Here is a 16,076-nt window from a genome sequence, read left to right on the forward strand (position 1 = left end):
AGTGTCGAATAGTGGACAAAAATATCGAATATCGAATACCAAAGCTTTTATTTGGAAGAAAAAGTAGGTTGGACACTAACAAACACATGCTCATGACCTTGAGCTCTAAATAGCAAATACACTAAAAGGAATTAAAGAAATCACAAACTGTCATGTTAAAGGTATTACAAATTGTCATGAAGAAACACAATCTGCTCCACGTGAGCTGGCTTCAGGCTCTCTCGGCGCGATGTCACAGTGTTACCCGCAGTAGAAAACATGCGTTCACTAGGCACCTCTGTAGCAGGGATAGGAAGGTACCGCAAGGCAATTTTGGCAATACCAGGGTAGAGTGCAGCGCCGTGCTCTCTCCAGTATAGCAAAGGGTCATTCTTCCTGGGGATCAGGGGCTCATTCAGGTACTTCTGGACCTCCTGACTGTGGGGTCTCGGGTTATTTCTTGGGCTTTTTTGCGACGCCAGCACTTTAACAGTTTCCCAGACTGTTTGCAGTAGGGGTGTGCGAATATTCGAAACTTCGAATATTCGATTCGAATTTTTTGGTATTCGATTCGATTCGAATGACACTTTTATGGTTCGAAATATTCGAACCACTCAAAACTAAAAAAAAATAAATAAATTCAGAGCGTGTCTCAGCAGCAAAGTGGCGAAGCGTATACACGGCAAACGGTGCGTGCTTTCGCAGACTGTATCGGTGTTGTTGCTTTCTGCTCGCGAAAACGCTGTGCGCACGCCAAACGCGCGCTGACACCGCCGGGAAACCACCCCCACGCTGCGCGCGGCGCGGACGGCGGCGTCAACATGGCGTCGGCTCCAGCCAACGTTGGCTCCAGCCGCGAAGTGGCGCGGGCGCTCGAGCGACCGTTTCTAACCGCTCTTTAAAATGCGGCTCAAGGGAGTCACGAAGTTGCTTGTGCGGTAAAGGAGCTGATAATGCATGCGCAAATGGTACTATAAAACATCATCCGCGCCCCTAGAAAGCGCCCGTAAAATATTTGCCGGGGTGCTAAACCTAACCATCTCCGGCGGAGCCAAGCCGGCTGTCTCGATCTCAACGCAAGTAGTCAGGCTCCTCCATTCTGCCGCGCGCGTCGTGCGTCATTTTGTGACCGAGGTAGGCGCTACCGCAGGCGCGAAATCGTCGATGCGGGCGTGAAAATACAGCGCTCGCAGAGCCGAGGCGAGCGAATCACGTGCAAAAACGCACCATGCAGTTCACGCTTGACTGTTGCGGCGTGTAGCGAGCTTGGGCACAGCGAGTGAGGAGACGAGCGCGGAGCTTTACGTGCTCCAGAAAGGACTACTTTGCGACATGGGGGTTAAAAAAAGCAGAAGAAATCACGAATTTCTTCACGCGAAAGTAAGAGAAGAAATAAACGAAAACTTTTTTCAGCTCTCAATTTTTTGGTCTGTGTTGGTTCATACGAATTTCGGATGATACGAATATTTTTCGCAGTCCCGCAAGATTAGTATCATCGAGATTTTACTGTATCAGCGCGCGGCAATGTGCACGGGCTCGGGCATGCCATCCACTAGTGTCTCAAGTGAGCGGCTACTTTCGGTATCTGGAGGAGTCGTGACGAGCAGGAGGTTGTCACTGCTCCCCGAATATGTGGAGCAGTTACCCTTTCTCCATGTTAACATTTAAGTGAGTACAGACCTTAACCTGTTGAGTGCAACGGTATTGTGTAATTTCTAATTTTACTTTGTATGATTTGTTGTGCAATAAAGTTGCAGTTTTTGTGAGTCTAGATGGTGAAAACTTTAATTTTACAAAAAATAATAAGTATTCGTATTCGAAAAATATTCGAGAAATATTCGATTCGATTCGAACTTTGTTTTTATTATTCGAATTCGCTTCGAAATTAAAAAATTGATATTCGCACACCCCTAGTTTGCAGGCTTTTTTTAGGACTGGTTGGTGCATTGGACAGTTCCTGCCTTTCGAACTGCTCTGAAGAAGAGTCCAACCGAGCACATCGGACACCAACTTCTGCTGCAAGCAGCTCGACAGCCCGTGTCTGGTCAAAAGACTTGGTGCAGAAAATAGACTTAAACTTCGGGTCACACAGCGTTGCGAGCATCAGTTCCTTTTGCTCCATAAAAAGACGGAACCGGGACTTCAAGCTCTTTAGCAAGTTTTTGCTAGACAGACCTGCTTCATTTTCAATGTCACAGTGCCCCTTTAGAATTTGCTCTGTTCCATGGAGAAAAGGAACAACAGTTGAAATGATACCATACTTCTGGCCACTCAAATCTGCAGTCGCGTCTACAATGGGCTGCAGGACCTGCACCAGGCTGCTGCAACATTCCATTCGCTTGGTGACAGGAAGCTCACACTGGTTTCAGATGTGGCCATTTCAAGGGACACGGCATCTTTCAAATCTACCAAACGGCTCAACATGGCATGTTCGCTGTTCCAACGTGTTTCTACATCTTGAATGAGACTTGCATCTGGCAGCTCAGTGCGCTTCTGGCAATCTTTCAGCCTCCGAGTTGCCTGAGCACTATGCTTGTAGTGCCCCACTATGGCTCGTGCCTTCTTGCACAGCAGAGACACGGCAGGCGTCTCTTCTTTGGCATGTCAAAGCGATGAAACTTTGATTGGCCCTGGAGGTCCACATGTCAGTGGTGAATGTGATCGACTCCACTGAGTTCGCCATGTCCGAAGCGATTTCAACCTTGAGTGAGTCAACAGTGCTTTGGTACAGGTCTTGGATTACTGTTCTTGAAAACGTAGTCCTGTGCGGGACCTTGTACTGGGGCTGCAGGTGATGCATCAAGTCTTGAAATCCTTCGTTCTCGACGAACTGGTACGGCTGCAGGTCCTTCGCGATCATGCGTGCGATGAACATGGTGGTCTGTTTTTTAGCACTCTCTGACAAGAGGCCTTGGTCATGCCTAGCAAGGTTTGTTGGTCTGCGCCTTTAGGCCGCTGGTTTGCCTTGGCTGAATCTTCAATCTCCAAGTAGTGATCGTGGTGTTTGCTCTTCAAGTGATTCAAGAGCGGGCTTGTCGTGCCTGCCAGCATCTTGAGCGTGGAGCCGCATTTCTAGCAGATGGCAGAGGACGGACTTGCCTTCTCGAAAAACTTCCAAATTACGCTTCTTTTTTCACCGTGGCTATTCATGCTGAATAGCACTGCACGCAGACGTTACACAGGAGAAGAATCATGGGCGTGCGACGACCATGGCGACGACCGTCAGATTGGCTATGGATAGGCATCGGGAAAGGGTCTAGGACGGGTGATGATAGTGTGTTACAGCAAGGCCAGAATCACAGAAATTTAACAAGACCATAATTATACACTATTTTGTGGCTGCACAGTTGTGTGATAAAATTAATTAACAAAAGAAAAACGATATTTTATGGCCGACTATCAGGGGGGAAGAGTCAGTGTCATCGCCATCACAAAATGGCGTCGCCGTAGTAATTTGTTTTGTCCTGAGTGGGACGCATCATATTTGTTTCCAGTGACGTGAAAACGGCAACCCACCTTATTATTACAAAAACCCGTATGTGAGGAACGTTTTCTGCACGCTAAAGACTGCTGTGTTGCTCCTTCTTTCTATGTATGCCAGTGACGCAAAAAAATCGAGGAACTATTCAATTACATGTTGGCAATGAAGTCTCTGCGGGCGAAACCTCTAAGACAACTTTCCTGGCCGAAAATGGGTCGCTGGCAATTGTTTGACCAAAAACTTTCGACGTTAGGGTCAGTAAGGGCCACACTAATCTAGCCGCAACTTTGGCAGCGTTCGGAATATTCGTCACGTCGAATTATTCGAAAGTCGAATCGAATTATTCGGGCAAGAAATATTCGATTCGAATTCGAAAATCGAATATTCGCACACCCCTACAAATCATTCTTTGACGCGTACTGGGCCAGCTCTAGATTTTTGAAGTACGGTCTCATAGTGGTTCAGGGACATATGCAAGCTGTTATTCCGCCACATACCACGAACTGCTACTAATGAGAGTTAAAAAGTATTTCTCAACTTCTGAATGTCATGACTCCCTAACATGTACAGTAGCTTCTCTTTTTGCACAAAAATCTAGCAAAAATCGGAACCTGTAACAAAATTTTTTATATGTATTCGATTCAATTCGATATTTGGCTTTTCTTTTTAATTTGATTAGATACAAACCCCACTACAATGAACGAAATTTTCACTCAGTGGAAGTGGGTTTGAACATTTATTCCACAATAAAATAAGCATAACACCCGTCATCTGTACATCTGTAGCTTGTTAAACCTTCAGGGCACTTAGTTTCACCAAAAACAAGCGTGGTGCACCCACACCACCATCAATTAACAAAAACAAACGCATGATGGACGCCATTTCTTGCTGGCAATAACAATGTGGCTGGCCGTCTTTACAGAAGGTGCAGGTCCAGTTCGCCAAGCCGGAGCTATAGCCAATCCGTATCCAGTTGAAATGGTGCGAATGTTTCGTGGTGGGCCTGGCTGGCGCTGTGCCGTCATGTATGCGTTGTGAGCACCAGTCATTGCTGTTTTCCTAATGCCATTCTTCAAACATACATACATACATACATATATACATACATTAATTGATTGATTGATTGATTGATTGATTGATTGATTGATTGATTGTAGGGTTTAATCTTCACAGGCACTTCACAGGCAATGAGGCGCGCCGTAGTGGAGGGCTCCGGATTAATTGTGACCACCTGGGGATCTTTAACAAATGCCGATATCTCATAAGCCCGGGTCTTTTTGCTTTTCGCCTCCATCAAAAAAGCTGCCGCCGCGGCCGGGAATCAAAACTGGGTCCGCTAGGGCAAGAACACTTGCAATGTTGCCACCCCCGATTTTCAGCGGTGCCCCGAGTGCCCGTGGCTCACCTGGACGATATGCACAAGGGAGGCATGCTGAGAGAGCAGGCGTTTGGCACGGGGGATGGGGCGCACGACGGCGCCGTCGGCGTCGCGGGACGGGTAGAAGGCGCACACGGCCGACAGGGCCGACAGCACGGTGGCCGCCAGCTGTCCGTCGTTGAGCAGGGCCTGTCCCGAGGCCAGCAGGCCCCAGCGCAGCTGGGCCACCCGGGCAAGGGGCAGCCAGCCGGCCATGCCCTGCGCCCAGCACAGGGTGCGCCCGCTCAGGCCGCCCTCCCCCGACGACCACAGCTCCTTCAGCTGCACAGGAGACAGGGAGGAGGGGGGAGGAGGAGGAGAAGGGGTTGAGGTTCAAGGCCCAATTTCCAAGAGCTTCAAGAACATCCCACGGCTTCAAGATACACTGCCCTTCAACCTGATTCAAAGCGGGGTGAAGCGTCGTGGCAGTCTGTCGTACCTGGTCGTAGCTGTAGGGCCCCTGGCGGTCCTTGTCCTCCCCGCCCACGTGCCACTCCTTCTCGAGGCCCAGCTTGGTGTCGGGGGAAGCCTCAATCACGTTCACCTGGGCGGGCACCAGGGCCCGGCTCACGTGCAGGTGGGCCAGGGTCACCAGCTCCACCAGGGTGGACAGGCCCCCGGCGTCCAGCAGCTCCTTCACGTTGCGCTGCACGACCACCACAGCTTGACTTCAACGCACACACACAGAATTCACATCAACAAATGGGTTGACTGCCTCCACAGGAGTGTCACCTCATGGACCCAAATCAGGTACAGCAGCAAACATGACACCGACCCCCGCACAAAACCTACGAACTCAAGTAGGCTATAGGTGGTATTCATTGAAAAGTTTAGCTGTCAATTTCGTCGCTTAGCAACACTGGAAACGGCCATGGACTTGGCCGAAACGCCACAGACATGGCGCAGCTTGTGCCACTGCGGCCGCACGCCGAAGATTATAACACCGGCGTGCGTCCTCTGCTCCGTTTCAACCCGATTCTCAATGGTGGTGTCAACAGAGTTGTTATTAATCGCACTCACATTGGAGTCGAGGCATTACTTTGCGTTCCGCGGGCTAGAGCTTGGAATGTCCAACCCATATCATGTGCTTAGCACGGACCAACACCATCATCCCGCAGAGCCCGACGTAACCAGCGAGGGCACACTCACACGGTTGCCTGCATGTGTGCCTCGCTATTGAATACAGGCTATACGCCTCGAGCTTCGCGATCGCTGCGCCGCCTGCCGCCGCTTCTCCACGGCGCTTACAGGAGCAGCACTGTGTGGCTGATTGGGGCTCATGCAGTGTTTTGGTTCTCTTTCGCTCTAGATTTTTGAAGTACGATCTCATAGTGGTTCAGGGACATATGCAAGCTGTTATTCCGCCACATACCACGAACTGCTACTAATGAGAGTTAAAAAGTGTATTCTCAACTTCTGAATATCATGACTCCCTAACATGTACAGTAGCTTCTCTTTTTGCACAAAAATCTAGCAAAAATCGGACCAGGGCATCCCGGACTAGCGGACGCCCCCCACCGGTGATGCTCTCACTATCCTGCACCATTAAGCTCCAAATTAAAGATGTTTATACTCTCTCTCTCTTTCGCTCCTTTTTGCCTTTCCGCGACCTAAACAACTTGTTATGGCATTGTCGGTAAGCAAATGGTACGTTCACGGCACTTCAAAAACAGCTGCGTCTTGGTAGAGTGCTGGAACGCCAACAAGAGCTATCCGGGGAGGTGGTTCTGCAGGCTTCTAGGCCACTCTTAGAGACGTCGGCGACAGCAACAGCTTATCATCGCAGTCACCTTCTAATACACCAGGCACATGTGAAATCTATTGTCGCGTCGTTTAGACCTCGTATTGGTCCAGTGCGAGGTTGGTTTTGTTTCGCAGCATGGACAAGGAATTCGGCTTTGTTTTGATATATATACGCCGTAGAAAAGTACGTTTCGGGGATGCGATTACCCCATCCCTGACAATAACTTGTACCTTTAATGGGAATATAAGCCACGCGAAAATGTTAAGTATATTCCATGGCTGTACTTCGTTAAATGTGTGCCCACTAATGCCTTATAGCAAGGCCCAAGTAAAGTTAATAAAACCACGGACAAATAAATGGTTTGCCAAGTCCGGAAGACACAGAATAGCTCCTACGGGAAAGGAGAAACCCAGAGGAGCTTCGGAAATGCTAATTGGTCTAAACATAAACAAGGTAGGACTTACCAGATCAACTAGATTCGCAAGAAATACAAGGACGCAGGTTCGATTCCCGGCCGCGGCGGCTGCTTTTCTGATGGAGGCGAAAAGCAAAAACTCCCGTGTGTTCGAGATTTCGGTGCACGTTAAAGGAGCCATGCAGACAGAATACAAGTTTGTTTTATTCGAAAGATTTCGCGTTTTATAGTGCCCCCAGCGCTTGTCCGACAGCAAATGACGCCGTATTCACTGAGAAATTGCTCAATTTAGGTTAAAATTTTGATTCTCCCGCCAAATCGTGGGTTTTCGTAATGTCAGCAATGACGTCAGAAGCGCGTCTATTCAAGCGAACTTCCACTGTGTCATTCGGGTTTGCGGCCTTGCTGTCCGTCAGCCCTCCCAGATGGCGCTGCTATAGTCATCCACGAACCGTTGTCCGCCGTTGCTTTGTTTTTGGGCGTATTTGCACCTGGCTTATTTCTGTTACTGTAAAAAGTGATTGTCTCATGAAACCTGGGGTATCCTCGACAAACATGTTCACGTACGACAACGCTGCTTACGCCAATCGGCCAGTGTCCTGTAAAACAATTTCAAAGCGGCGGAGTGCTGTGCACCTAAAACAAGCATAGTGCGCCCAGTACCAACAGCAGTGCGCATCGGTACTTCTATGCTTACGTGCGTGTTCGTAACTTTCATTGTTTACCGCACCATTCTTACTGCTGTAAAATGAATATGCGTTACACTTTTAAGCGCAAATAGTTTGTTTGGAAAGCCTTTAAGCCGTGCCTAATTTGCGTTTGCTTTTTCCATCCTAAGCCAATCGCACAGCTAAGCTCACGACATCATAGGTTCTGTTGCGGGAAATGAGCTAGTGGGTCGCATGGCCATTCCGTTTTTTTCTATTTATGTAGCTTATTTGAGCGAAGTGTGCGTTAACAGTGGTGTCAGTATGATTCTATCGAGGCAATCTTTCGAATGAACCAAACTTGTGTTTTGTCTTCATGGCTCCTTTAAAGATCCCCAGGTGGTCAAAATTAATCTGGAGCCCTCCACTACGGAACGCCTCATCGCCTGCGTTGCATCGGCGCGTTAAACCCCACAATCAATCAAATTTATTTCACAAGAAATGAGAGGTGGAGGAGGGAGAGGTGGACGCCTAATTATTGTTGTGTACAAATGCGGAGCGAAATCAAGGAATGAAAGTTTTAGTAATCACATACAAGCTGTGCGTTCACTCTCCTTTTGTTTATAAACTTCAACGAACAGCTGATCACTCAGCGGACGCATTTTTTTAGATATACGGGGTAGGCAGTTCACAAGCGAGAAAAGGTGTAGTTGGAAGAGTGTGGTGTCTCGTAAGGCCCTCTGATTTCCGTTTGTGCTAGATTCTGCAGGCTCCCTTAGCATATGACGATGTTTCGATGAAGCGTTTAGTCGCGGATGCGAATTACTCTGTAAGCCCGTCTCCGCTCTGCTCGTGGAGGAGATATGTAGCAGACGAATATTTGGAAGCGCTCACCTTGCGACAAGACGACCCAGCATAAAATCTTTTGTGGAGTGCTGATTCCCGAGTATAATTTTGCATTATCCATCGTACTTCTTTTGTAGAATGTTTGTAAAATTTATGCCACGTTGCCTTGCCCACGGTAGGGATGAATATCTGAGGCAAGCGTAACTGGCCGGCTGTGAGGCATGATTGCTCCTCCAGATTATGTAAGCGCACAAAACCGATTTACATAGTAGTGTATGGCCATAGCATGACCCCCTGAGGAAACGCTGTCCACGGAGACACTGTTAGTAAATTTCAGGACAGTGGAATTACAATCAGCTCCATTCATGTGCCGGTTTCGCGAAGTCGGCCTGTGACCCACACCTGGTACTTATGCAGACCACACTAATATCACGTCAGAAATGTTTACAAACTCGTAAATGCACCACATTTGCGAACAGAGTGACTGCTCCACATTAATTGTACAGCGCTCGAGGCGTATTGGGGTAGCCTGCAGTGATACTTGGAAAAACAAGTAGCAGTCTTCTCTTTAGCATGGAGTGGAGGCAGGGGGGGACAGTCTTGTCCTCGACCATCCTTGTGATGGTGAAATCGATCCCTCCGGATCATTTTTTTCAACATCGAGAGACCTTGTTTTGAAATTACAGCAACAGTTGCTTCGTTATGTCAAGAATAAATATACATGCTTTCCAATAGGCTATGGGCCCCTTATTCTTTGCAACTTCGCTTACCAGGGATTTCATCAAATTGAACTTTGTTACATTACGCTTTACTGCATACTTACAACAGTACAACTCTACAAAACAAAACGAATAGCAAACACTGCTACCAAACTATTCAATGTGTCAAATATTCACACACCTCTAGTGAGCACACTAATCTTAATTAAGCTACACGAAAAAAAGAGTTCTTCCACCACGGGGAGAGAGGAGAGAGAGAGAGAGAAAAGGAACTTCATCTAAGCCCATGCTGGTTGACTGAAGCAGGCGAGAGGGAGGAGGTCACCTGGCCTTCCCCGTTATATGACAGCCATGAGCCTGTGGGCCCTAGCGGCATCTTCCACCAGTTGAACGAATAGTTGCTGTGAGTTGGGGTGCGGGTTGAGCTAGGTGGCCTCCCATTGCTCTTGAGTACTGATGTTTAATGATCCATTACGTCAGTGAGGTTTCTGTGGGCATGCCAATATGATATGCTGCAGGGTAGTTTTCCCTGCACCTGTCTGAACACAAGAATGGGGGTTGGAGAAGGTGTGACAACCCTCATGCACACATCACTCGGCATTGCGCGACCCGCACAGATCAGAACCAAGTGCAATGTTGTCCACTATCTGAGAACACCAGCGTGTTGGGGTGGCACAATCACCAATTGATGCGAGAGATAATTGAAGCTTTCTACATAAGAACCATGAAACGTGGGCCAGCCACGCGTTGGTGGCATTTCATATCAAATGCATTAACTTAGGTGTTTTGTACATTGTTTGTTGAATGTGAACATTGTAATCTTGTGTTTATTGAACCGCAATCCTGTAAACATTGTAATCTTGTGTTCATCAAACTGCACTATAGAGGGGTTGACCTGGGCACGTGTTCATTCTGAGTACAGTTAAACCTCGATATAATGAAGTCGTACTTGCGGGCGGAAATTTCGTTAAATCGAGAATTTCGTAAAATCGAGGTTTCGATTTTACAGTTCATTTAACCAGCTATTCAGGTTTCAAAACCTTGCCCATCGCCCAGAAGCAACTACTATGTACTTACCCCTCCAGTTAAAGCGAAATTTGTACTAAACCTGGCCGCGAAAACCGTGTGAATTAAGAGTTTCAACACTTAGGCAATGGAATTCAGATAGCCGACGGTAGTTCATGTGTCGTCGTAAAACCGGTGCTTTTCCGCAACGCCTCATTAAATGTGATAGCAGACCGGGTTTCCATTTTTTATTTTTTTCATTTCGGTCAATACTAAACGCCGCTGTTAGTCAATTGAACCTGCGTCCATGCCCCGTGAACTTCACCCCAGCGAGCTGCTGGTTCGAAGTTACGCCTCTTATCATCCGTTCAGTGGTAGGCTTAGGCGCAGCGTTGAGGGGTGCGGCGGGCCAACAGCGGAAGGCTGCTATGAAACTTCCGAAAGACTTTTCATGTACAAAAACTCTGCAATATGGGCGCGTGAAGGAACCACTACACTAGAGATAGCCACGATTGTGAGTAGAGTGGAGTTGCGGAGTACACGCGGACCGGCTGTGTAGCAGCGCTTACGTGCTCCCGCTAAAGCGGAAAGCTTACATTAAATATCGTCTGGCCAAATTCGATTAAGCAATTACTTTTATGCCCACTAAGCCCTAAAGAAACCGATTTCTCTGCATCGCAGCTGTCTAATGAACACGGGTGAAACGAAGATGACCATGTTCAAAGACAGCAATTTATTGCCACCAGCACTCGATGTTTAAGCCGTAGTGAAGAAGTCCGTAAGCAGTGCTTAGCGTTTCTTGACCTCGTATGCTGACAGAGCTAACAGGGCTTGCTCTTAAACATTCGCGTGCACCTGCGTGCCTCCACAGAACGTCGATGGCATCCATCACTTCGGTGGCCGTCGGTCTAGCCTCAGGCTCTTGTTCGGAAGACTTTTCTTTCCCTTGGAGGGCTCACACTGCTTACAAGACTCAGCTAATGATGCACGAACAAAATATTAATGTGGTTATCAGCACGCACAACCTAGAGCAGCAGCACCGTGAGGAAGGACGCGTAGAAAAAAAGGTTGAAGTAGGCTTCCGGCAGTCTCAGCATAGAGGGCGCTGGCGTAGGCAACAATGGAGACGTTAAAATGGTGGCCGCACTATGCAACCGTCTATGACCGCTAGCGGTTTGAGCAGCTTCTTTCATCGCTTTTAATTGTTGCCAACAGCAGATTTCACTGCTTTTCTTTCATTTTAGCCATTTAAGAGTCAATGCGAGTACTGAATGTTTTCAATGTCGTCTCTGAGAGGCAAAACAAAACGTGCCTCGAGCGGAATTTCGTTCTTTCTTTCTTGCCGTGACTTCGTTAAATCGGAAGCGCCGCACGAAATTACTTCGTGAAATAAAGATAAAAATACATGCATTTAGCAAAATTTTGATAGAAAACTTTAAAAAATTCGTTATATCGAGAATTTCGTTAAATTGAGGTCCGTTATATCAAGGTTCAACTGTATATGTAATTGCGAGATATCGTCAGATGTTATTGCGAGATATGTACCTTTCATTTGATGATGTTTGTGTGCTCTGAACATTGTAGTACTTTTTGCGTTATTTCCCTGCAATGTAATTATCCGTTTTCTTCCTCTTGTTTTCCTCTGATTTTGCCATGTGTGTACTGAAGTTTTTAGTTCTTAACAATCTTTTCTGCCGAGTGTTGGCTGCTTGCACCTTCTGTAATTTTCATGAACCCCCCTTACTCAATGCCCCCGGGCCTGTAAGGTATTTTAAATAAATAAATTAATTAAAAATAAATAAATATATTTGTGTTTATGCGTAATAAAAACAGTTGAGACTTAGCGCTGCCATGTGTGTCTCCTCTGCTGTCGTCCTGTTCCAAGCAAGCACTGCTTAACGATGTTTCAACACTGAGGAAGTTGCTCAGCACAGACACTCTACAGGCCCCGATCATTGGAGTCAACATGCGATGCAAAAAACCTAGGAAGGGGGCACCCACAAGTCTTGCCCCCCTGCGTGGTGGTCAAAGATCTCAAGGGGGCCAACGTTTGTGGTTTCCCCCGCCCACACTCCCTAGGGCTCAAAAATGCTGGGCTTCGTTAGATACAACTGCTGCACGAGGTGTGTACGGGGGGGACCATGGTGCCCCCTGTACTACTGCTCTAACCACTACCGCAGACGGCTGGCCCCTCACCTTGTGTAGAATCAACTTGCTGAGGAAGAGCAGCAGGCGATCCCTCTCCATCCTGTCCGTGCACTGCATAGGCCGGGAGAAGGAGGAGGAAATCAATTGCACCGTTCCTGTTGTTTCTTTTTTACAAGCAAATAAACAGAGACGGCAAGAGAGAAAGCAGTTATTACAGACGGCATAACGAGCCTCGCCTCCTCTACCAAGCTCCCAGTTGGCCCAGCTTTCTCTTCAGGCAAGCAGCTCCCTACAGAATGCGAGTTGCCGAGAACGCGCTTTACGGAAATTTTGCACGGAGATTCGAGTCTTCCATGGCACCGAAGCCACTGGTATTATTACTGGCAAACTGACTGGCAAAAATTGTTACTGGTAAACCAACCAGCAAGAATGCTGCTTCTAGAGTAGAGATGGAAGTTTTCATAGAATTCTGAAGGGCGCAAAATAAACACAATTTTTTTTTTTTTTTCAGAAAAATAGGAAAAATTGAGAAAAGACCATTCCGCACAGATCTATAAAAAACTCAACATACTTCTTAATTAAGGTGAAAGCCTTAGATGTCTCATCAAACGCGAAAAGTGACCATAGTTGCTGGCGACTACACGAATGAAAACAAATCAAGGCCACTCTAAAAAGAAAATAGGCAAGCAAAATATACATTGGAACTTATTTGGGTTCGAATAGTATTTTTGCCCTGGACCTGAGGGCTGCAGTCAAGTGTGGCAGCTACAGCTTTAACCCGGTACCGTGCCAGGATCGAACAAGAATTATCCGGAAGCATGACTGGTGAACGTGACAGCACCATAAATACAATGAAGCAGTGAGGAAGTCTTCGTTAATCGCTGCCTTTCGCCTTCAAATCACTTTTAAAAGACTTGTAAGTGCCCAATTAATTTTTTTTAACCTTTTTAACCTTTCCCCCCACTAATTTCGAATGTGCCATTATTTTTTCACCTGATCAATTAGTTCCCAAGATAATTAGAGATAATTAGCTATTTTTGGAGGAACAATAGACAAAACAGTGTTGGTCATAATACTGTAATTTTTGTATTTTTCAACACTCTGAACCCTGGTGAGTGCACAAATCGAAGCAGTTTTTTTGGTGGCACCAGTGGCAAGGAACCATTTCAAATTCCCATTTAAAACACCAAGAGAGAGAAAAGACTTTATTGAATAGAAACGGTCCAGTGGCGCCGATGGCGTCGTCCGGGCCAGCCCTAGGGGCTTCAGGTCGGGCGTCCGGCGCTCAGCCCCAAGGGGCTCGCGCCGCCTACCCGCTGCCTTTCCAGGGCCTCCCGGACGCACTGGACGACTAATTTCTGGGTGTTGTAGTCTGACGAGGTGATGGCTCTTCGCACTGTTACTGGTAGCTGTCGGATGCTTGAGGGTGCGGGGTCTTGGGGTGCGCACTGTAGTATGTGGGCCAGCATGCTGCGAGTGGCGTGGCAGATGGTGCACTTGGATGTCTCGTAGATTGCGGGGGCTATGTGGCGGCCCAGTACTGGTGTGAGCACAGAGTCTGTATTTGGCGATAGAGGGTCCCCTCGCTTCGAGTGAGGTTGGGGTGTGGGGCCGGGAACCGTCTCCTGGCGTCTCGGTACCACCGTAGTATGGTGCCGTAGTCTTCTAGTGGTGTAGGTAGCGAGTAGGGCGCATCTTCATGTGATCTCCGTCCGGGATTCAAGGGCGTGGGGGGAGACCTCTCCTGGGGGGCCGCCCGACTGGTGAGTTCGAGGTTTAATGAGCTATAACATTAGTTCCAAGCGGTGCATCAAAAAAAAAAAAAAAAAAGAAAAGAACGATTCTCTTATTGCAAGCACCAGTATTGGAAAATACAAAGATTACAGTTTTATGACCAACACTGCCTTGTCTATTGTTCGTCCAAGAATGGCTAATTACCTCTAATTATCCTGGGGACTAATTGACCATCCTAAAAAATAATGGCATATTCGATATCAGTGGGAGAAAAGGGCAGCTTGACTAGCAGGTTTCCCAAAGTTTGCTTGAAAATCAAAAGAAATTGTCTTAAGACCTGCGTCTCCCCTTAACGGCCCCACAGTGTTGCTGCCACCAGCAGTGGGGCTCCCACTCCCGCTGCCTGTCCTTGCCTTGTCCAGCTTGAGCAGGATGTGGCGAGTGTCGTTGAAGGGCCCGATGTCATTGTAGTGGCGGCCGTACACCAGCGCCATGGCCTGCAGGCACTGGCACCGCCGCGCCGGGTCCGGGGCCAGCAGGAACGCGTGGTACAGGTCGCTGAAGAACTCGGACCTGCAAGAGGGGAGGGTTGGCAGCAGAACACGCCACCACTCATTATGGGGGGCACAGTCAGCACTTGAACGAGAGTTCTAAACAGGGCACGAGGAAGGCTGCGTCCCGTGACTGGGCACTGCAACTTGGCACACTGCCTGACAAAAAGGCAAAGTGCACAGAAACGCCAAACTTCATCTTGAAATGCCTAACAGCCACCTAAGATTTTGGACTACAGTGGAACAACAATACGACTTTCAAAGGACCATGGGAAGGCGTCGTATGATCAGGGTGCGGGTAAATGCCAGCCTCGTAGACAGTGTCACGCGACACGTGGGCTAAGAACTTACTTTAACTAGTACCGCTATATTTAGCGCACTCTCGTGTGATTTGCGAACCCCTAACTGAAACCTAACATTTCTAAAAATAAAGTGCATGTTCTGTGCCCCCCTCTCCTCCACAGTGCCTGCAGCTAGCCCACCAGCCATGCACTGTGTGCTACGCGATTCCCCGTGCCATCCAGCACTATTTATAGCCCACAAGCCCTGCACCTCGTGACATAGTCGAGCAAACGGAGAGAGGAAAAGGTGGGTGTGTGAAACTGCCAAGGCCAAGCAAAACAAACTATAGTACAAGGCGGCGATAGAAAAAAGGCGGCAACGAAAGGAGCAGAGCGCCAATGTGGCTTCGAAAGAGCCACACATACGACGCAACCCAATGGCCATGACTGAACGTCTACCGTATTTTCCGGTCTATAAGTCGCACCTTTGTATAAGTCGCACCCCCCTCAAAATGACAGTTTTTCCAACAAAAAAAACCGTATACAAGTCGCACCGTTGTATAAGACGCACCGGTATATAAGACGCACTTGTTAATTAGGTAAACTCATAGTGAATCAGATCGTTAGAAAGTGCGGCGAAAGTACATGGTTGTGGCGGCCGCTGCCTAGTAACGCATCCCCCTGTAAGCAGGGCTAGACAGGGGCATATAACATCCAAAGTCTGGACATAACTAACTTCTCAAAAATGGTTTATGGATACACACAGATGGCATGTACTTACGGACGGCATTTATGCAAAACCATCGAAATCTTTTTCCTCAGACTCGCTAACAAATAATTCAGTATCTTCAGTGGGAGTTCCACCGGTGCATCACTGTCGTCCTCCGACTCTCTGATGTCTTCTTCGCCAACATCGTTACCACTCGCGGACCGGATTACTCCGGCCTTTATCAACCCGGCTACAACTGTTTTTGTAGAAATGGAGTCCCAAGAGTCGGAGACCCATTTGGCCACCTCTCCAAACGTCGCGCATCTCTTGTATGCTGTCGTAAATCAGCGCAATAAAGGTGTCATGGCAGACGGAACTGACGCGACGGGAAGCGGCATGA

The 16,076-nt window shown here is 47.9% G+C and overlaps 1 protein-coding gene across 1 annotated transcript in view; it reads right to left on the reverse strand.

The window, feature by feature from the left end:
• The window catches only part of LOC144140921 (dnaJ homolog subfamily C member 13-like), a 145,269-nt gene that overhangs the window by 61,998 nt on the left and 67,195 nt on the right, over positions 1-16,076 (reverse strand). Inside the window, exons 19-22 of the mRNA XM_077672421.1 lie at positions 14,549-14,708; positions 12,450-12,512; positions 5,317-5,523; positions 4,866-5,159 (exon numbers count right to left, since the gene is read on the reverse strand). Coding sequence (XP_077528547.1) covers positions 4,866-5,159; positions 5,317-5,523; positions 12,450-12,512; positions 14,549-14,708 — 724 coding nt within the window. The remainder of the gene's footprint in view (positions 1-4,865; positions 5,160-5,316; positions 5,524-12,449; positions 12,513-14,548; positions 14,709-16,076) is intronic.

Source organism: Haemaphysalis longicornis, unplaced genomic scaffold (genome assembly GCF_048455015.1).
Source record: "Haemaphysalis longicornis isolate Haplotype H1 unplaced genomic scaffold, Haemaphysalis longicornis Haplotype H1 scaffold_56, whole genome shotgun sequence".
NCBI lineage: Eukaryota > Metazoa > Arthropoda > Arachnida > Ixodida > Ixodidae > Haemaphysalis > Haemaphysalis longicornis.